This window comes from Chiloscyllium punctatum, chromosome 32, assembly GCF_047496795.1.
Source record: "Chiloscyllium punctatum isolate Juve2018m chromosome 32, sChiPun1.3, whole genome shotgun sequence".
Taxonomy (NCBI): Eukaryota; Metazoa; Chordata; class Chondrichthyes; order Orectolobiformes; family Hemiscylliidae; genus Chiloscyllium; species Chiloscyllium punctatum.
The window spans coordinates 54,082,341-54,104,769 of NC_092770.1; the positions used below are offsets into that span (position 1 = coordinate 54,082,341).

General features: G+C 41.8%; 1 protein-coding gene across 13 annotated transcripts in view; it reads right to left on the reverse strand.

Moving 5' to 3' along the window:
• LOC140458187 (calcium-dependent secretion activator 2-like) overlaps positions 1 to 22,429 on the reverse strand; it is a 746,655-nt gene that overhangs the window by 298,864 nt on the left and 425,362 nt on the right. For all 13 annotated transcript variants that reach the window (XM_072552408.1, XM_072552415.1, XM_072552410.1 and 10 more), the window contains exons 9-10: positions 437 to 503; positions 128 to 236 (exon numbers count right to left, since the gene is read on the reverse strand). In XM_072552408.1, the coding sequence (XP_072408509.1) occupies positions 128 to 236; positions 437 to 503 (176 nt within the window). The remainder of the gene's footprint in view (positions 1 to 127; positions 237 to 436; positions 504 to 22,429) is intronic.

Below are 22,429 nucleotides of genomic sequence, written 5' to 3' on the forward strand. Positions count from 1 at the left end.
ACCAAAAAATAAAATCACATTAGAAAGTCAACTCTTCAATATATTCCACCCTTTCTGCTATCTGATTAAAACATTCTGATCTGTGAGCACAAAACAATTAATAGTTTTCTCTCTGACAGTATACTACCTGGCTGGTGCTCTGTGTAATCCACTGTGTATCCTTCCAGTTGCATTAATTCCTGAGGTTCAGATTTCTTCTCTCTGTAACTACACATAGCAAATGTGTATTGGCTAACCTGAAACAACAGGCATGATCGAGTTAGCTGGGTGGGCATATTTAACTGGATCCCCAGGTAACTGCAGTTAAGTACAATGCAAAACTTGCTATAGACAAATACACCTCCTTGGAATAAATATGTTTATGTCATTTATACCCATCATCCCAAGGCAAAATAAGAAGAAATGAAAAATGAACTCGAATAAATCACTCACTAACCTGAACCAGGACGAAATAGCGCTTCTTCCATCTCTTCCAAACCTTCTGCCCAAGTGCATACAGGTATCTGTAGCCAAGAAACAAGATTTCAGACAACAAGTAGGTAACAACAATATCCAGCAGGGCATACATTCAGAAGTTTTTCAGGAAGGGAAACAAGATATGGTTTTCAATAAGCCAAGTACTCAGAGGGTCATAGAGTCCTACAGCATGGAGACAGACTCTTTGGCCCAAACTGGTCCATGCTGACCAAAATGTTTGTCCATGCCAACCCAATTTAACTGCACTTTGCCGGTATCATTCTAAACCTTTCCTCTCCACATTTTTGTCCAAATGCTTTTTAAATGCAGTTAATGTGCTCAACTACTACTGCTGGCAGCTCATTCCATATGTGTACCACCCTCTGTGTAAAACACCTACCCCTCACGTTTCCTTTTATTCTTACCCCTCTAATCTTAAACTGATGCCCTTGCATCCTTGATTACCCAATCCCGGGAAGAAGACTGAATGTATTCACTATACTTATGCCTCTCATGGCCTTATACACTTCTATAAAGGTACCCCTTCAGTCTCCTACGCTCTGAACAAAAACACTGTGGCTTATCCAACCTCTCCCTATAACTTTTGATAGGGCTTCTTGATGCCAAACTCAATCAAATACAGTTGGTTCTACTATAACACGTGTTCCTTCAAACTGGCTTTAACGAGATTGAAGAATTTAGACCAGTATTTGTCGATCACAAACTTTCCTTCCTTGTACTGGCTATAATGTGATTCCGGCCCCATTAGTTTAAAAGGTGCTGCTATTGAGTGATTTTCTTATAACGTGAGATCGCATGAGAATGGAACTATCATGTTATGTCAGAACCGATGTAATGCTTTGAAGTGAAGGGCAGGGTCTCTATCGTCTTTAATTTAGCTCTTGTCCACGCTTGGACCAAGGTTAATCATGTGACTCCTGGGAGCCATTTTGTAAGACTGTGTGGGTTCATTTTGAAGCCATATTTACTCTTTCTACAAAATAGATAATAATAATAAAACTACATATATGTGACAATAGTACTAAGAATAATGTAAGTAGGACAAACATGGAATGCCATGTTTATAGCGTTTTTGATTCAAAAAGACTTAGCAGGGTGACCAACAAAGCAGTGAAATCCAATGTCCACACCAACCAAATTATCAACAACATTTTCCACAGGCACTGTCACATCTCCCTTGCAATGTGTATAGGTTAGCAGAGTTAAGAATTATAAGCCAGCACTTTCCAAAGAAATTGTGTTCTCCTATTCAATATCACTTTAAACTTAACTCATAGACATTTGTCTGCTCCTATTAGTCTACCTCCTTACACAAGTCCAAACCGACAGTTCAGTCTGTGGATAATTATGCGGCTGATCTGATATCAATCATTTCAATAATACATTATCATTCTGGCTAGATTTTAGTCCACTCCCAACCAGGATTGAATAGCAGCCCTCTCAGCAAGACACATTGACTAGGCTGACATGTGATATCTACCAATTTTTGAATGTATTCACAGAATTGGGAAAGACAAGTCTTGTCAGAAAGATTTCGGTTTTATGAAAAGCAATGTTACATGCAAAATCTGAGATTTAAAAAATATATAAATATTGGTTAATGAGCTGCGTAAATGAGACAACTGTACAGTCAGATGGAGATGTACAAAGAGATAAATCAGATTACCATAAAATCAGCATGTGTGGAAAAATACAGAATGGTTAAATTTTTTTCTTCACTTTAAACTGGATTATATTTGTTCTGGAAAGTAGCCAAGTAAGGATGTTACTTGCTCCAGTAATTCTGCTAATCATCTGGAGTTGCAGATCATGGACGACAGTCCTTATATAAATGAATCCTGACATTCTGTCACATAATATGACCATTTTGTTTTCCCCTTATATATATAGGGCATATAAATATTGGGTGCCATGCCTCAAGGTTACGTTGCATAACACTGTTTTTAAAGCTCTTGAAGAGTTGATCATCCTGGTTGCCAGAAGAACCAGATATCTCCCCAGAACTCTCTCATAGAGAGGAGGCAAACAGCCTCTTTAAACAGGTGTACTTCACAAAATGTTGTATTACAGCTATCCTTTGTTTATCAGTCCCTATTAAGGCAGCTGGTCTCAGATGTCCAAATGGCAGTCTACTTTAAGCCTGTAATCTGCTTATTTAGCACAGGATTAGCTAACAAAGAAATTAACACACAGTCAGAAAGCTGGGTTCAACATGGTTCTCAGTGTTACAGCACCAGGATTAACAAATTTACTATCAACATCACAAGATAATCCTAGAGATCACATTCCGCCTCACATTTTTACACTAACCAAGGGGAGCTTTACTGGAATCACTCGGGCCACTGCAACATGATGGAAATGCAAACTATAGCAAAATCACAAAGATTACAGATGAGAGAGATACCACAAGTGGCAGCTTTGTTCGTACTTAAATAAAATGTTCCTTTGCTGTAAAAATTTGCAATTTATAGTTGAAGGTCTTCTAAAGTAATACAAATCAAGTTAAAGGAAGAAGAAAATTTTTCAGCAAAGTGGACTCGGAGAATATGTTATAATTTGTGTAGGCTTTGGTTTAAAATTCTAGAGATTAGAAAAATTGAACTAGAAGCACACATTTTGTTTTATTCATTCATGGGATGTTGTCATCACCGGCTGGATCAGCATTTATTGTTCATCACTAATTGCAATTGAAAAAGTGGTGGTGAGCTGCCTTCTTGAACTGCTGCAGTCTATTTGCTGTAACTGGACCCACAATGTCATGAGGAAAGGAGTTCCAAGATTTTGACCCAGCGACAGTGAAGCAATGGTGATGTATTTCCAAGTCAGGTTGGTCAGTGGCTTGAAGAGAAACTTGCAGGTGGTGGTGTTCACATGGATCTGCTGCCCTATCTCTCTGGATGGAAGTAGTTGTGGGTTTGGAAGGTACTGCTGAGTGGACCTTAGTGCACTTCTGCAGTGCATCACATTGCTGCTATTATCATGGTGGAGGACACGAATGCCAATAAGGTGCCAATCAAACAGACTGCTTTGCAAAAATTCACAGAGGGGCAGCCTGTGTGTACCATCATCAAGATTCACAGCAACAACTCAACAAGGCTCCTTCAGCGGCTCCTTTCGGACCAGCAACCTCTATCATCTCCAAGAGTAAGGGGAACAGATGCACAGGACCAACACCACATCTAACTCTGCATCAAGCCACTCACACTCTTACTTGGAAACATAAAGCCATCCTTCAGTATCATTGGGTCAAAGTCCTGGAACTCCCTTTCTGATAGCATTGTTGGTGAACCTACACCCTATAGGTTCAAGAACACAGTAAACCAACACAATTCTCAAGGGCAATTAACTATGGAAAAGAAATGCCTTCTAGCGGCACCACAACCTGTCAATTAAGTAAAACAAGAGCACTCTTCAACATTCACCCCTTCAGGATGATTATCAATCCAACCCTCCAATGAGGATTCACTCATAGTTACACTCTTATTGTGCTCATTCCTGGCACCAACTTAAGATTCTCTCTAACTGCTCACAAGGTTACCAACATTAGCCCCTCCTTCCCTGCAAATGCTGGTGGGGAATTGGAGTCCAATCTTCCATTGGATATTTCTCTGTGTCACTCTCCAGACCTATCCATTGAATAATATCGGTAGTCTGTGAGGCAGCAATGGCAAGGGACCAGATTGTGAGGACGAAACAAAGGTTTGTTGAAATGTCTCATTCTCCCTCTAGTTCCTCTCCCTCCATGACATACTCATCACAGGATTCTCTCTTGGCTGAGGCCAAAGGCTTTCCCACTCCCTTTGACTTCTGGTGGCCAAAGTATTCTGGTGGTGCAGTGTGACTGCAACACTAACGCGATTTCCTCTGCTTCATAGGCAGGTTGCCATTTGGTGCTGGGAATCCTGCCAGTAGATTCACAGAATAGAATTATAAACACGGAAAAGGCCCTTTGGCCCATCCAGTATATATTGCTAAAAATAAACTATCACCGACCACTCGACTCTCTTTCCCGCACTAGGCAAGTGTTCATTCAAGTACTTCTTAAAGATTGTGAGGCTTCCTGCTTCAACTATTGCAATCTAAACTCCCCCAACCCCACCCCACCTTCTTGCTGAAAAAGCTCTTCCTCAAGGCCCCCTAAACACCTGCCTTTCACTTATGCCCCCTTGTTATTGACCCTTCAGCTAAGGGGAACAGCAGCTTTCTATTCACCCTGTCCATGGTCCTCGTAGTTGCATACTCCTCTATCAGGTCCCCCCTCAACCTTCTTTGCACAACAGAAAAGAACCTAAGCCTATCCAGCCTCTCTCTCCTCGGCTGAAATACTCCTCCCAGGCAACATCCTGGTCAATCTCCTCTATACCCACTTCCAGTGCAATCACATCCTTCCTATAGAACTGCACACAGTATTCCAGTTGTGGCCTAACCAAAGTTCCATGCAACTTCAACATGATCTTTCTGTTCACATAATCTATGCCATGATTGATAAATGCAAGTGTCACTAAATGCGCTCCTAACAACCCTATTAACCTGTCCTGCCACCTTCGGGGACCTGTGGACAAGCAACCTAAGATCTCTTTGTTCCTATGAGCTTCCTAACAACTTGACATCCATGGAGGACTCCTTTGCCCTGTTCCTTCTTCCAGCCCACCCTACATTACCTGATGGTTGTAGCGATTGCAGGAGGTGAAAGGGAGAGCAAGTCACTTCCTTCCTCACCACAACTCCTCTGAAAGGAAGCAAATGCACCATTGATCTCTCTCTCTCTCTCCCTCTCTCTCTCCCCCCCTCCAAATATTTTATGGAATGTATTACTATCTACACCTAGACAAAATAAAACAGAGATTCTATACACCTTAAAATAATTTTGCAAATAAAATTCAAATCCTAAAATGTGTCAGCTGTGACTTAATTTGTCCCCCTCAGCTCTCTGGCTGATGAAATGCTGCACTGTCAGAGATGCCATCCTTTGGAAGGGGACATTAAAATAGAGGCCCTCTCCCACAAGTACAAAAGGTCTCAGTTATCAATTGAAGAAGAATAGAGGTTATTCTCGATGGTCTCCTTATCAACATTGATCTTTCAACCAATGTCATTTAAACGTAATTGTCTAGCATTAAACATTTGCAGGGCCTGTCGTATTTACTACTGACAACAGTCACCACTACAATAGTTACCGCAGTCCACCACTGACAATGCTTTAACACCGAAGGGGGTTTGAGACATTTGGAGACAGTGTAATGAGATTCAGAAATGTTCTGAGAAAGGGTCACTCGAAACGAAATGTCAACTCTGATTTCTCTTCGCATGTGCTGCCAGACCTGCTGAGCTTGTCCAGGTATTTCTGTTCTCATTTCTGATTCACAGCGTCTACAGTTCTTTCGGCTTTTGTTCAGAAGTGTAATCTCTTTTCTACTTTCCCCATTTAAATGAAGTAGATTGGAGAGTTCTGCCTTTTTTTGAGCCCCATGTTGTTTTTCTGGTTTGGGAACCATTACAGAAGGCTGATCTCAGACAGACCGATCAACATCGAGATGGGCTATGGCTAAATTCATGGGAAAAAAATTACTATTGTTGGAAGCACGAAACACATTTTTTTCCATTAGTAGTTAAATTAATGCATTGCAAAGAGGAGAATGTGGTTTTCCTTGCAGATCTATATGGGAGCTGGCCTTTTCTTCCTCAGAAATGCACCAATCTAGCTTGAATTACGAGCTCATTGTTTGGACAAAGTTTCAGATGTTCAAATAATGAAAGACAAACATGCTGAAAATCAATAAATAGGGAAATCAATACACATAGCTACTTCTCTCTGTAAGAGCTTCTTCTTATAAAGAAAATACCCTGTCAAGGTCCAAAGAGCAATTTATGCAGTCTGAGAAATCTAGGACATTCTGATCAAGTTCAGTTAACAGCTGGCAAAAGTAATCATCCACTTGTGAAAATGATTTTCAGTTCATTCTCAAACACCTTTCAGACTCTCATGATCCCATTTAGCTGATAACAATACAGGATGGCTCTGGGCATCGCAGCATTCAGTGTTCGAGCCAATGGGAACCAAACACCCAGAGGCACTTTCAGTCCTCAGTGCACAGTCTGTGAAAGGAGCTGTCCGAATACTACATTCCTTCTTTTATTTTGCTACTGCAAAAGTAAGCCATTTTCATCTTCATGCAGCAGTACATGGGAATAAAAAAAACAGCGCGACAAAATAATGTCTAAACATTAACACAACCAGGAGACTGAGTGAATAATCCTCAAAATAATTGAGTTATCATCCAATATTCAGAAAAGGCCTTGAGGAAGAGCTTTTTCAGCAAGAAGGTAGGATGGGGGTGGGGGAGTTTAAATTGCAATAGTTGCAACCGCCTTCTACAGTAAAACTTGAGCATTCAGTGTGCATATCAACTGTTAAATAATCACCTCAATTACTTTTTAAACAAGTTTCAACCAAAATCTATATATACACAATTGTATTCAATGGCCAATCTTTACTTGTTACTTGCAGAATAAAACATTGCAGGTAAAAATCTCCTGACTCCATCCACTTCTTGTGTCAATAAGTGTCTCTTTTTGAATATCACCATCTGATTAACTAATGAAAACAACTAAATACTCCCCACTAGGGCAGTGCAACAACAACAGCAAAAAATAAGGGATAGTAGGAAAAAAAGAAGGGACTTAATTAAAATGGGGTTGTAGGGGGGAAATAGAGCACTTCAGCCCCTGTGGTGCTAGCATTCTGTAAGTACCATCTAATCAATACTCTCCAACTGCACACATTTAACTTCAACTGAAACAATTAGCAATTGAGAGTCACCATTTTTTAAAAAATCAGCAAACTGACAGGGTGAAGATTTGGCACTGTTTTTCAATTAGATCTGCATCTGAGCTACAATGTAACCCAAATCGAAGTCTAATTTCTCTGCCGGCTTTATGAGTTGGAAACTAAAATTTTGAGAAAATCTGGGTGAGAACACTCAGTCCTGATAGTAAGCAATCATGAAGTGTTATATTCTTCAAAATAAATTGTCAAAGGTGCAAACAAATCTGTTTAGACATAAATATTGTAGGAAAATGTCAAAAACCTCATAACAGCTTGGTGCTTTAAAGAGCCACTGAAGGTTGAGTTTTTTTTTGTCAATTATAGGAGCCAAAGTTAGCATCCACTAATGACAAATATCAAGTAACTCCAACTCAGGCTGAAGATATTCAAAGATCACTTAGGGTGTGTCCAAGTCAGGTTGATCAGGAGAATAAAGTAGGTTTTAATTCAGTAAATCCTCATTTAAAGTCACTCCGATTAATGTTGTTACACTTTAACATTGGGGCTAGTCACTGTCCATTACTGTCACATCGCTGTCTTATCCCCAACTTTATTCAAAGACTAAATGACGAGCATTGTGGTCAACTCCAAATGTAGCCATGACTGGGTGGTGACACTCTCTCTCTCAGTTTTCTGAACTGGTGAAGCCTCAGTGACCTTGGACCGGGACAGAGAAAGCGGAATGAATGAAGAAGGACTTCAAATACTGGAAATGGTGTGTGAGAGATTCAGGTGAAGCTGGCTATCTGCAATGCCACATTTAGCAATAAAGGAATTTAGCGATGTAAAGTATTTCAACTTACTGGGTATAATGCTTTTTCTCTGAAAAGGAACGTCCTGCAGAATGTAATGTGAGCTTTAACATTGATTCCTACAGGAAACCAGGATTAATGTAAATGTCGCTTCACTTTAAGAATTTCAGGAAGGCAGCCACAACTTTAAGTGAGGACTTCGTGCATGTAAGAGTGCTCCACTGGACCCAAGAATTCAGTGATATTCACGCACATGACCAAAACATATTCACACACGATATTCACACACATGCCCAAAATATATTCACACACATGACCAAAATATATTCCTTTTGCCAGCTCTGACAATCCTTGCCTCAATAAACAGAAAGGTTCACAAAAAACAAAGCAAATTTCTCAAATAACTTCCATTATCTCAGGGTATTATCAATGTTATGATGAAGGTAACACCACAGCTAATTTGGCTATTTCAATATTTGGCCAAGATTTTTTGGCCAATATTTCAATATTTGAAATATTGTCAAATATTTCAATATTTGACAAACACTCAAAGTAAACGTTTCAGTGACGTTGCTCATGGGATAGATGTTCGGAGAAAGTGAGGACTGCAGATGCTGGAGATCAGAGCTTAAAAATGTGTTGCTGGAAAAGCGAAGCAGGTCAGGCAGCATCAAAGGAGCCTCCAAACAGACCCCACCACCAAGGATATATTTCCCTCCCCTCCCCTATCAGCGTTCCAGAAAGACCACTCCCTCCGCAACTCCCTTGTCAGATCCACACCCCCCACCAACCCAACTTCCACTCACGGCACCTTCCCCTGCAACTGCAAGAAATGCAAAACTTGCGCCCACACCTCCCCCCTCACTTCCCTCCAAGGCCCAAGGGATCCTTCCATACATGTCAGAAATTCACCTGCACCTCCACACACATCATTTACTGCATCCGCTGCACCCGATGTGGCCTCCTATACATTGGGGAGACAGGTCGCCTACTTGCGGAACGTTTCAGAGAACACCTCTGGGACACCTGCATCAACCAACCCAACCGCCCTGTGGCTGAACACTTTAACTCCCCCTCCCACTCCGCCAAGGACATGCAGGAACCCTCCAACCACAAGGGATGAATGCAGATTTCTCCAGCTTTCTCATTTCCCCTCCCCCCACCTTTTCTCAGTCCCAACCCTCAGACTCAGCACCGCCTTCTTCTTCCCGACCTCTCCACCCCCACCCCCTCTCCGGCCTATCACCCTCACCATAAACTCCTTCCACCTATCGTATTCCCAACGCCCCTCCCCCAAGTCCCTCCTCCCTACCCTTTATCTTAGCCTGCTTGGCACACTCTCCTCATTCCTGAAGAAAGGCTAATGCCCGAAATGTCGATTCTCCTGCTCCTTTGATGCTGCCTGACCTGCTGCGCTTTTACAGTAACAAATTTTTAAGGGATAGATGTTAGTCAAGAACAGTAAATGGAACTCATCTGCCCAGCTTTAAAATGGCACCGTGACTTGTTTTAAACATACACCTGAGAGGCCTATTGGGACTCAGATGTAATGTCTCCTCTAAAGGACAACACCTTGGATATTGCTTTCGTGCCAGCCTGCAATTTTGTACTCCAGTCCCTGGAGTGAAGATTGAACCCACAACTTTCTGACTCAGAAGGCATTAAAAAGAAAACAAACAAAAAAGGATAGAATATCCATAATATTGAGTCAACATTTGGACACAGGCTCTGCAGTTTAGCAATGGTTTGAAATCAGTTAGAGGCTGGTAAAGCAGGAAGGTATGCACTGAGAACTGATCAAATTCACCTCTCGCTGTGCCACATGTGGTGTCAATACCTGAAGCCACTTTTCTTGCAGCCCATTCAAAGGTTTCCCAGCCAGCTACAATGCCAACTCATCCTGTCACATGCATTCAAAATGAGTTCCAATCATCACACACTTTTAAGCACCAGCACCAGAAGAGCTAGCTCAGAAAATGGCACTGCTGCTTTCCGATTTAGAATTATCGGATGACTCTGATGATTACTGTCCTTTGTTTGGGCTGGTTAGTCCCAGAGCATAAAAGTGTGGTGCTTGAAAAGCACAGCAGGTCAGGCAGCATCCAAGGAGCAGGAGAGTCGACATTTTGGAAGGGCTTATGCCGGAAATGACAACTCTCCTGCTCCTCAAATACTGCCTGACCTGCTGTGCTTTTCCAGCACCACACTTTTTGACTCTGATCTCCAGCATCTGCAGTCCTCACTTTATCCTAGTTCCAGAGCACGACGAACATGAATTCAAAACACAGCTTACAAATTTGCTCAAGAATCCAAGGTGAGAGTCCCTCTGTTGAGGACTCAACCTGTTCTTTGATTTGTGCAAAGAAACAATTTCAGCACAAAGTGATGGATGGGTCTGCTGTACTCCCGAAAGCTGTCCCACCCTAGAGCAAAAGTGAAGCCTTGGATACAACTTCTCCATCCCTGAAGAAGGGCTCATGCCCGAAACGTCGATTCTCCTGCTCCTTGGATGCTGCCTGACCTGCTGCGCTTTTCCAGCAACACATTTTCAGCTCTGATCTCCAGCATCTGCAGTCCTCACTTTCTCCAACAACTTCTCCAACTTAAAGAAAGGATAAAGCGCCATCTATTGACCAGTGGTTGTTACTACATGAGGATAATTCACTCCAATTGTTGCTGAACTAGCTTAAGAGGCAGCAAAGAATACTGAAGGGGCAAACTGTTCTGATTAAGTGAAGTTGAACTAATAATGCCAGTTAATCTTTTATCTGAGCCATTTTTCCATATTAGCTTGGCTCCCACTTTCAAGGTTCTATTTTGTATAGATAAGTTCAGCAAGTTCACATCTAAAATCATTTCTAACATCCTGTGTGAACTACATAGAGGACATTATGGGTTTAACATTTTTTTTCCTGTTTTCCTTTTGATGCTTGTAAGAGGTATGGAAAGAGGAACAAAGCATTAAAACTCCTTCTCCACTGTCTAATGCAAACAAAATGTCCATTCCTAAAAGTGACATTTAGATCAGGGCCATAGTTCATTAAAAAATCTTGTAATATTTGACGACTATGTACATTTTTTGATAAGCATTAATATATGTCTGATAGATCTGATGTACTCAGATACATTAATAAATTAACAAAATTTTACCCAAGGTGTCAAAAGATGCTCAGACTGTCAATCTCAATAGCTTAAGTACTAATCCTTTTGGCCTAATATGTTCAAATGGCACACAGGATGTTAATGAATCCATTTCTATATTTAATCTAGCACCTTGTGGCATCAGTTAAACTGCCAGACTTTGTCCCATTCTCACTGATCTGCATCAATTTTCTAATGAATGAGGTTATTAGTCTTTCCGTGGAGCAACGCTGCAGGCATCCATATCTGTCCTTGTATTTTTACCACCACTTTGATTGTTTTTTTTGCAACATCAGTATGTAGCTAGAACACAGTTATCAAATCTTAGCTTACAGTCCAACCTTATTTGTTTTCTCGATGAAACCTTTAATGCATTCACTGATTCATTGCTTATATCATTCCCTCATCCACTATTAGCAAACTGCCCCTCCCCTGCCCCATTCCCACCCCAAATAATTCTGCAACTCGCTCTTGCAAAGACCATTCAACTCCACGCGGATACGTGCTTTGGCCAAGACACCAGATGAACATATGGCAGACATGAGTTAGGTTGCTTCCAATGATATCCATGCGCACCCACATGCAGAAAGCAGCAGGGATTGCAGTTATATTTCTCTGACATCCACAAGGGGGAGCCAAACATCCATCTGTGAGAGGAGCTGGAGATGTCACCCCTTGGCTAAGACTCCAGCAAAATGCTACATGTTTTTTTCCCTACATGCTGGCACACCTGTTAAACCAAGATTATGAAATCTTTGTGGAAAAAAAACTCAGTACTACCTTTCTTCTTTTAATGTTATGTTGTGGGGAAAGAATTGACATTCTTATATTGACACCCTTGACACTGAATCAAAAAGGGGGGTCTTAAATATACAATCACCACTTTATTCAGACAATGACACAATCACTCTGATAGCCATTCATCAGCTGCAGGTGAGTCCTCCACTGCAAAAGCTTGTTGGCACCATGATGCATGGTCAATACATTTCATCTGCTCCCATGACAGATTGCATGATCTGCTCAGGGTCCAAAGGGGATTGGAGACTGGAATGTTAGAAAACATCAGCTAATGCCCGCCCCTGAAGTGCCAGCATGTGTGTGGGATTTGAAAGGAATGGGCACTTTTGTTTCCCTGCAAGTATTTATGGTTTGGAAAAGGTGGATGCTAGGAAATTGTTTCTGTTAGGCGAGGAGACTAGGACCCGTGGACACAGCCTTAGAATTAGAGGGGGTCATTTCAGAACAGAAATGCGGAGACATTTCTTCAGCCAGAGAGTGGTGGGCCTGTGGAATTCATTGCCACGGAGTGCAGTGGAAGCCGGGACGCTAAATGTCTTCAAGGCCGAGATTGATAGGTTCTTGTTGTCTAGAGGAATTAAGGGCTACGGGGAGAACGCTGGTAAGTGGAGCTGAAATGCGCATCAGCCATGATTGAATGGCGGAGTGGACTCGATGGGCCGAATGGCCTTACTTCCACTCCTATGTCTTATGGTCTTATTCTCCTGTCAAAGACCGTGAAACAGGCAAATGTGGGATGATGGCTCTGTAAAGGAGATGTCTGAACTGGAAACAAGATTCCCAGTTGGAGCTGCCTCTCCTCTTCAGCATTCATTGGAAATGAGCAAGCTCTGTATGCAGTCCCACATAGAAAGATCGCTCATTTGTATCATTCTTGGGGCTTTGGGTACAGTGTAAGTGAGGGCTCAGAGAAGCGAGAGTCTGTGCTGGTGGTATCAGGGAGCTCTCCAGGTAATTTAGTGCCTTACAATAGGGCATACCATATTGTGAGAACAAAGGATTAAGATATCTTTATCGAGCTTAACATTCAGCACTAAGAAATAATCAGTGCTTTTAAATATTCTGCTGAAAGTTTGAAACTGCCTTGATATTGGGACTGTCCTTTTTTTTTAAAAAGCTCAATTTTCAACATTATTAATATTAATAACACATGAATGGAAATCCTCTTTTCTGTCTCAATCTCTCCTTCTAATTGAATGAATGTGATTCAGTTTGTCAGGATCATTGATGACGTTGCCCTAAGTCCTGCCAATGGGACTCAATTATAACACTGAGGTGCACAGGTTCGATCAGACACTCAGAAATAAAACCGTCCCAACATCGAAATTGTACAGTGGTGGTTTTTTTTCACTGCTGTGGGATACTTTGCAAACTCTTGAGCACGCTAATTAAATCACACCCTGTACTTCAACATATGTTTCATTGAGACTGCAGGCTGAGATCAGTTGCCAAGTAAGTTTTGTGCAGGGTTTGTACTTTAGATGATATGAGTGGGATCTCTTTTATTTCTGCCTCGCCCTGCCTCACCATTAAGGGCAGTCAAACCTAAAGCATGGGGAGACTATGGTACATGGCACACTCATTAAGGCTAGCAATCCTGAGGCTTTGGGAATATGAGTTCAAATCCCACCAAGGCAATTGGTGGAATTTCAATTCAATTTTATAAGTATAAACCTGGAATCAAAATGAGCCTCACTAATGAGGACTATGATATCTATTATTGATTAATGCATAAAACCCACCTGCTTCACTCATACCCTTTAGGGAAGGGAATCTGCCTTCATTATCTGGTCTGATCTACATGTGATATGAGATCACCCATAGGTTGACTCCTAACTGCAATGGCCTACCAAGCCTTTCAGTTCAAGGACAATTAGGAATGGGTGACAAATGCTGGTCTTGCCAGTGATGCAGAGATGTGTCAGTGCAATTTGGATGTGTTGAATGTATAAGCAAATGCAGTACACTGTGGATAAATAGAAGATTATCCACTTTGGTAGTAAAATCAGGAAGGCCGATTATCTGAATGACTATAAATTGGGAAAGGGAGAGGTACTCAAAGACCTGGTGTCCTTGTGCATCAGTTGCTGAAACTAAGTATGCAGGTGAAACAGGTGTTAAAGAAGGTAAATGCTGTTGGCCTTCATTGCAAAAGGATTTGAGTAAGGGAGCAGGGAAGTCTTGCTGCAATTATACAAGGCCTTGGTAAGACCACACCTGGTGTATTGCATGCAGTTCTTGTCTCCTGATTCGATGGATGATCCTGCTAGCGGGTGGGGGTATGCAATGAAGTTTTACTAAACTGATTCCTGGGATGGCTGGACTGACATATGCAGATCGAGTGAGAGTAAGAGCGTGAAGATGACTATATTCACTGGAGTTCAGAAGGATGAGGAAGGGAATCTCATAGAAACCTATTAAATTCTAACAGGACTAGACCAGGGTAAACACAGAAAAGATATCCCCTATGACTGAGAGTCCACAACCAGGCTGAAGGCCACTTGGGACTGAGATAAGGAAGCTCTTCACCTGGAGAGTGGTGAGCTTGTGAATGCTGCGAGCAGATGAGGCCAAAACATTGAACATTTTCGAGGAATGTAATACAGTTCTTGGGGATCAAGGGGTATGGGGAGAAAGCAGGAACAGGAGACTGAGTGAGATGATCAGCCATGAGCATATTGAAAGGCAAAACAGTCTCAAAGGACGAGATGGCTGACTCCTGCTCCTGTTTTCTCAGTTTCTATGCTGCCCACATGCCATGAAAGGAACGAAGAGAACTCATGCAGTTTGATGTGCAATTTTGGACGACAGGTTCTCCCAGTTATCAAAGTCAATGCTGCTATACTTCAAGGAAGGTTTCAGAGTGTCTTCGTATGTTTTCTTCAGTCCTCTCCTGGTAGTTTGGTCATTTGATAGTTCAAAAAATGAGGACCTTATGATTGTACTCGTCCATGCGGACACAGGGTCTAGTCCGTCACATTGGACTTTTTAAGGGTTTTGCTTGAATGTTTCTGAACCTAGCTTTGGAAAGGACAACAGTTCAATGGTGCTCTCATTGAATCTGGCAGGTGCAACCTTATGTGGTGTGGATACACAGTCAAGGTCCAACCGCAGAACAGGAGAGCAGGGCAACTGTCCACAGACTAGGACGTATGTTGAATTGCAGAGGTCCTAGGTGTCAAACAATGGCTACCACAGATTGTCAAAGATTGAGCTGATGCAGCTGATTCAGTGTTGGAGCTCTTCATCAGTGGTGGTCGACAAGGTATCAGAGGGCTGAATATATTCCAGAGCCTTCCCTTCAGTATATACAGGAGGGGACTACTTGGCTGGCAAGATGTGGTCTGACATTTGAGCTTTGTTGGAAATAGCTGGTAACATCTTGAAAAACGTCCATATTACAGAAGAGGATCTGCTGGACATCTTGAAACACAAAAACGGATAAATCCCCAGGAGCAGATCAGGTGTACCCGAGAACTCTGTGGGAAGCTAGAGAAGTGATTGCTGGACCTCATACTGAGATAGTTATATAATCAGGAGTCACAGGTGAGGTGCTGCAAGACTGGAGATTGGCTAACGTGATGTCACTATTTAAGATAGGTGGTAAGGAAAAGCTAGGGAACTATAGACCGGTGAGCCTGACATTGGTGTGGACAAGTTGTTGGAGGGAACCCTGAGGGACAGGATGTACATGTATTTGGAAAGGCAAGGACTGATTAGGGATAGTCAATATGGTTTTGTGCGTGGGAAGTCATGTCTCATGAATTTGATTGAGTTTTTTGAAGAAGTAACAAAGAGGATTGATGAGGGCAGAACATTGGATGCGATCCACATGGACTTCAGTAAGGCGTTCGACAAGGCTCCCCATGGGAGACTGATTAGCGAGGTTAGATCTCATGGAATACAGGGAAAACTAGCCATTTGGATACAGAACTGGCTCAAAGGTAGAAGACAGAGTGTGTTGGTGGAGGGTTGTTTTTCAGACTGGAGGCCTGTGACCAGTGGAGTCCCATAAGGATCGGTGCTGGATCCACTGCCCTTCATCATTTATATAACTGATTTGGATGTGCAAAGTCAAAAATCACACAACACCAGGTTATAGTCCAACAGATTTAATTGGAAGCACAATTGTGTCATCCACAACCCACCTGATGAAGGAACGGCACTCCGAAAGCTAGTGCTTCTAATTAAACCTGTTGGACAAAACCTGGTGTTGTGTGATTTTTAACTTTGTACACCCTAGTCCAACACTGGCATCTCCAAATCATGATTTGGATGTGAACATAGGAGGTATAGTTGGTAAGTTTGCAGATAACACCAAAATTGGAGGTGTAATGGATGGTGAAGAAGGTTACCTCAGATTAAAACAGGATCTTGATCAGATGGGCCAATGGGCTGAGGAATGGCAGGTGGAGTTTAATTCAGATAAATGCAAGATGTTGCATTTTGGGAAAGCAAATCTTAGCAGGAGTTATACACTTAATGGTAAGGTCCTAGGGAGTGTTGCTGAACAAATAGACCTTGGAGTGCAGGTTCATAGCTCTTTGAAAGTAGGTTCATAGCTCTTTGAAACTGCTGTACTCAATACTCTGACCGATAAAGGAAAGCATACCAAACACCACCTTCACTATCCTATTTACGCACGATAGGATAGTGAAGGTGGTGTTTGGTATGCTTTCCTTTATCGGTCAGAGTATTGAGTACAGCAGTTGCGATGTCATGTTGTGGCTGTACAGCACATTGGTTAAGCCACTGTTGGAATATTGCGTACAATTCTGGTCTCCTTCCCATCGGAATAATGTTATGAAACTTGAAAGGGTTCTGAAAAGATTTACAAGGATGTTGCCAGGGTTGGAGGATTTGAGCAATAGGGCGAAGCTGAATAGGCTGGGTCTGTTTTCCCTGGAGCGTTGGAGACTGAGGGGTGACCTTATCGAGGTTTATAAAATCATGAGGGGCATGGAGAGGGTGAATAGACAAGGTCTTTCCCTGGTGTGGGGAATCCAGAACTAGACGGCATAGGTTTAAGGTGAGAGGGGAAAGATACTTAAGGGGCAACATTTTCATGCAGAGAGTGGTACGTGTATGGAATGAGCGGCCATAGGAAGTGGTGGAGGCTGGTACAATGACAGCATTTAAAAAGGCATCTGGATGAATATATGAATAAGAAATATTTGGGGGTATATGGGCTGGGTGCTAGCAAGTGGGACTAGAATAGTTTGGGGTATCTGTTTGGCATGGATGAGTTGGACCAAAGAATCTGTTTCCATGCTGTACAACTCTATGACTTGATAACATTCAAATAACTTATTGTGTGTAGAATTGAAGAGATAGAGAGTTACTTGCACTGAGAGGAAAGTGAGAAAGGCAATGCAGTCATCTGCAAATTGTTGAGCGTATACATTTACGGTGGTCAGTTCACTCACTTATGGCAATCAATGTTCTTAATCTCATCATTATTTGAAACTGAGACCAGCAGACAGCTGATTTTTGATGACACATACAGCCACTGTCAAATAGACTGAAAGTAGCATGAGCATGATCACAAAGCCTTTCTGAAACCTTACTGATTTTGAAGACATCTCTCACTCAAGACAGTGCAGCCATGTCTTCATGAAGTGAATGTAACATTCCAAGACATCCAAACCACTGGAACACAATCTACTCATGATTAACCAAATTTTGTTTTGGTGGGGTCAGTGAATGCAAACGAAAACTTCCTGGTATTCTCGCTTTTTTTTTGGAGGCTTGTTGGCAACAAAGACCATGTTGGAGGTTCCTTTGCAAGGTGTGACGTCCTTCCTGTTGCAGGTTCCTTTGAAGGTCTGAAATCCTTCCTATTGCAGGTTCCTTTGGAATGTCTGAAATCCTTCCTGTTGGAAGTTCCTTTGAAGGTCTGAAATCCTTCCTGTTGCAGGTTCCTTTGAGGGTCTGAAATCCTTCCTGTTGCAGGTTCCTTTGGAATGTCTGAAATCCTTCCTGTTACAGGTTTCTTTGGAAGGTCTGAAATCCTTCCTGTTGGAAGTTCCTTTGGAAGGTCTGATATCCTTTCTGTGGAGGGGCAGTTGACAGACCAAGCTGGGGATACATCAACTGCTGATTAGGAAAGACTGAGAGTGACCCTTGTGCCCATGGATTTGGTTGTGCCATTGGGAACAAAGCCAATTGTAAAACTGAAAAAGATATGATATTTCAGCTGGAATCACTATGTCACTGTTATCATCATGTATGTGTAGGCGCAAAGACATGAAGGACAATTCTATTCTGACCTTGATGAAGTCCTCACTGGCAAAGCAGTAAAGATCATCCCTCTGGGGACTCGAACTCTAGGACTGGCTGTGACTCTAGTGGCTGCAGTAGAAGTGCTGGGATAAAAATGGATGGGAAAAGCCACTGGAAATGGTTTCCATCTGCTGAGAAACTGCTTTGAATGGCCTCCAGGTAATAAGCACCTTCCTCTGCCAGAAGACAAGACTACATGGAAGAATGCTCGATCAAAACATGGTACGTCTTGGAGTATTCTATTATTCTGATCAAAGACCTAAGTGATGGCTGTATCACTCCAGCAATGCAGAGGGCAGATACACAAATAGATAGATTCAATCAGTACACCCACCACTGGATATCACTGAGCAGCAAGAAACCACAAGGTCCAAAGAGAAACAAGCAAAGTCTCAGTCCTAATGGAGCCCAGATGAAGTCAGCACTTTCAAAGAACTGACAAATAATTCAGAAACTCTTCTCACACAACTCAACTCCAGAAGGCTAGCATCAAATGAAGTCAGCTGTGTGAGGCTGCTGTGCCCAAACCATTGAGTTTGAGTATCATCGTTGCCAGGATTGATTCAAGGGAAATGATGATAATATCTGTGATCTCCTGGAACAAAAATGAGCAGCTTTCACTGCCTGTCAGATAATCCAAGGTCACAGGTGAGACAGTGGCATGGGAGATAAAAGGATGTATTGTGGGACTGAAAACAAATGGGATGCACACAAGCTGATCATCATGATATGTGAAGCTTTTTCTTGTAGCCGGTATGGCCACCTACAGGCAGAGATCAAATGGGAAACATTTTCCATTCACTCACAGGATGGTGATTTTCTTCTTCAAGATGACATTGGAAATAACATTTAGATCAACTCTGCAATCGTGAATTTACAGTGGCAATCACACTGTCCAGTACATCCACCTGTGGTTGGATCTCTGGATGGCTCAGTGTCAAATGTTTTTGCTAATGCTCCTATGAAAATCATTAAGAGAATAATTCCACAACACGCAAGTACATGAAATTGTGCATGATGTTGTGGCTTTACACCACTGGGGGAGCTACAACTATTGGAAATACAAAGCCAGTGGCCCTGATGGTATTCCAGTTGAGATCAAAGATAGTGAATTTTTTTCTTGCATCAAGACCTATTCTCATTCATTTGACAGATTCAGGAGAGAATTAAAAAGAAACCCTCCGACTCCTCCCAACTTCAAGGATGCAACGAATGTACCCATTGTTGAAAAGAGGGATAATTCATACTGCAAAAGTTCAATCTTCTCCATACCATGAGTAAAAAGTTCTGAAATGCATTCACCTGAATTGTCTATTTCATGTGTTTGACAAAGTCCCAAAGACTCTGATATACACCCTTCGCCAAAATTAAATGCTTTGTAAACTAATTGCTTTGGTGATCTGACATCTCATTGATGAAAAACTGTTTGTAAGTTGTAGCAATATTAAAGTAGTCTCAAGTATTCTAATCTGTCAAAATTGGCCATTACAGTTCTCTGTACATGCATGCAGATAAAGATAATTGCACTCAAATTGCATATTTTCAGAATGATTTCAAACAGCTTGTCTTGTATGCTGAGATTAAAATATCATGGAATAGAATGCTGGCTCTTGTGTCACAATAAAGCTCTTAGAAATGATATAACAGAAGTTTGACAAGATAGGTCTGGGTTCTGATGTCTATTATGTCTCAAGTCTGAAAAGCTATTTTATTTCCCAAGAATAAAAACAATTCAATCAAAGTACAATTAAAATCAAAACCACACACATAATACTTCCATTTTATAGTTTGTGCAGTCCGCAGCCTTTGAGCTTAATGAATTAAACATGATCTTAAATGAAGAGAAAAAGATACTCAGCAGTGAAATGACTTGTAGTCTGCTGCCACTGTGTGGTCCGAAAAGAACACTTGTATTGCACTATTGCAGCACCACATAAGAATGTCATAATAAATAATGAAAGCAATTGCATTCATTTCTGAATTGAGTTTTTGCTGCATGAATTCTGTTTGTTAAGCAGTCAAAGAACTGAAAGCTAAGACATCATGAACGACACTGTGCTCAGGCACAATGAAACTATCCTCGCATTGCACCGATGGGTTTTATAGCCGCATTTGCAAAAATACTTGACATTGAGCCGTGCAAGCAGAGCTTAGGATAGGTAGAGGTTGGTAGAAGAGGCAAGCTTTGAGTGTTTTAAAGGAAGGGAGAGCAATGGAGGTAGAGAGGCTTAGTATACACAGACCAAGGAGAGTATGAGCCTCATTGAGGCCTGCATATTCTGTCTACCACTCTCACCCACAGGCCAGAAAACAGTCTTACTATTAAGATCAATAGATTGAAAATAATTCATGCAGATATCCAAAGCTGTAGGCTCTCAGCTTTCTACTGGAGTGTGCAATCAACGGTGGGAGAACCATGAGCCTCACAATAAACCCCCTGTAATATAAAGCCATTGACAGATTAGTGGGATTAGTGAAATGAGAGTCAAGCACCTGGCACTCTCCCAATGGAACATTATTCAGAGACGAGAGAAGTGAAAGACACGAGAAATAAAAATTATGGAAGTACCTTGAATGGAAAAGAAACTGGTGGAAGGGTAGGAAACCAGAGCTAAGGAGTGGCATGGTAGCTCAGTGGATAGCATTGCTGCCTCATAGTGTGAGGGACCTGGGTTCGACTCTCACCTCAGGCAACTGTCTGTGTGCTCCGGTTTCCTCCCACAATCCAAAGATGTGCAGGTTAGGTGAGTCGGCCACGCTAAATTACCCACAGTGTTAGGTGCATTAGTCAGGGGTAAATACAGGGTTAGGGGAATGGGTCTGGGTGAGTTACTCTTCGAGAGGGTTGATATGGACTTGCTGGGCCACATGGTCTGCTTCCAAACTGTAGGGAATTTGATCTATCTAACAGTTATGCCAAATTGGCATAGTTTAGAATAAAGAGTGACATACCTAAAGGCTCAGTTTGTAAGTTATAAAGGAAATGCTCAATTTAAGAAGATCAATGTCCATTTACTCTGTCTTCTGCAGTGGTAATTTAATGTCTAGTTTTAGTTGGAAATTCTGTGCACCTATTGTTCCTAAGATCATTGACATGCATTACTCCTCATTTAAGAAATGCCTCAATGTTCTTATCTTGTTATTTAAATCCTTCATTATTTCTAAATTCCTGTCCAACCTGACAATTGTCAGGGAATTCTGTCCTCTTCCAAATCCACACAGTTCCAATTTGCAAAACTTCCAATTACAGGCAGCCATCACTTTCACTCCTTTGGATCGGAGCTATGGAGCTGCCTCCCTAAATCTCTCTTCTTTCATTTACAATGTTTGCTAAAACCACCTCTTCAATCAAAGTTTGTTTGTCTGCGCTTTTATGGTTTTGTGCTAAATTTTGTTCGGCGATCCTCCCATGAAGTGCCTTTGGGCAGTTTAAAATATTACAGTTGTTATATTAAAGCAAACTACTGCTGTTAAAGACTCTGCAAATATTAGTGCATAATTACACTTCAAACCAACCCTAGGTCTGTATCACTAAAAAGGGTTAGGCATGTCAGGTTAATTTCTTCTATCACATTCTTTGCCCCTACTCTCTTCATATTGCGACCCTAAATGGTGGCAGATCTTGCCTGCTCAGTGGTTTGGAATTCTGTGACCTCCTTACCCTCACAGTAGAATCTGGATTCCTCTCAACCTCTTAAGAACCTTTTTCCCTAGAAGGTTTCGACATTGATGGAAGCATACTTCCATACGCATGACTCTTATTCTCTTTGGGCTTCCCCCATCCATAAAACCTTTCCATGTTTCTCTTTGATTGATACTCATACCTGTCTCTGCAGCATTTCTCTTCTTACTGAGATAGCCCAATGGCTGAACTGTCCAATGACTTTGTGATCTCGTTTCTTTTTAGATTAGATTCCCTACAGTGTGGAAACAGGCCCTACGGCCCAACAAGTCCACACCGACCCTCCGAAGAGTAACCCATTCATACCCATTTCCCTCTGACTAACACACCTAACGTAATGGCAAGTTTAGCATGCCAATTCACCTGACATGTGATAGGGTTAGGGTTAGGGTTAGATTTGGATTGTGGGAAGAAACCAGAGCATCCGGAGGAAACCCATGCAGACACGGGGATTATGTGCAAAATCCACAA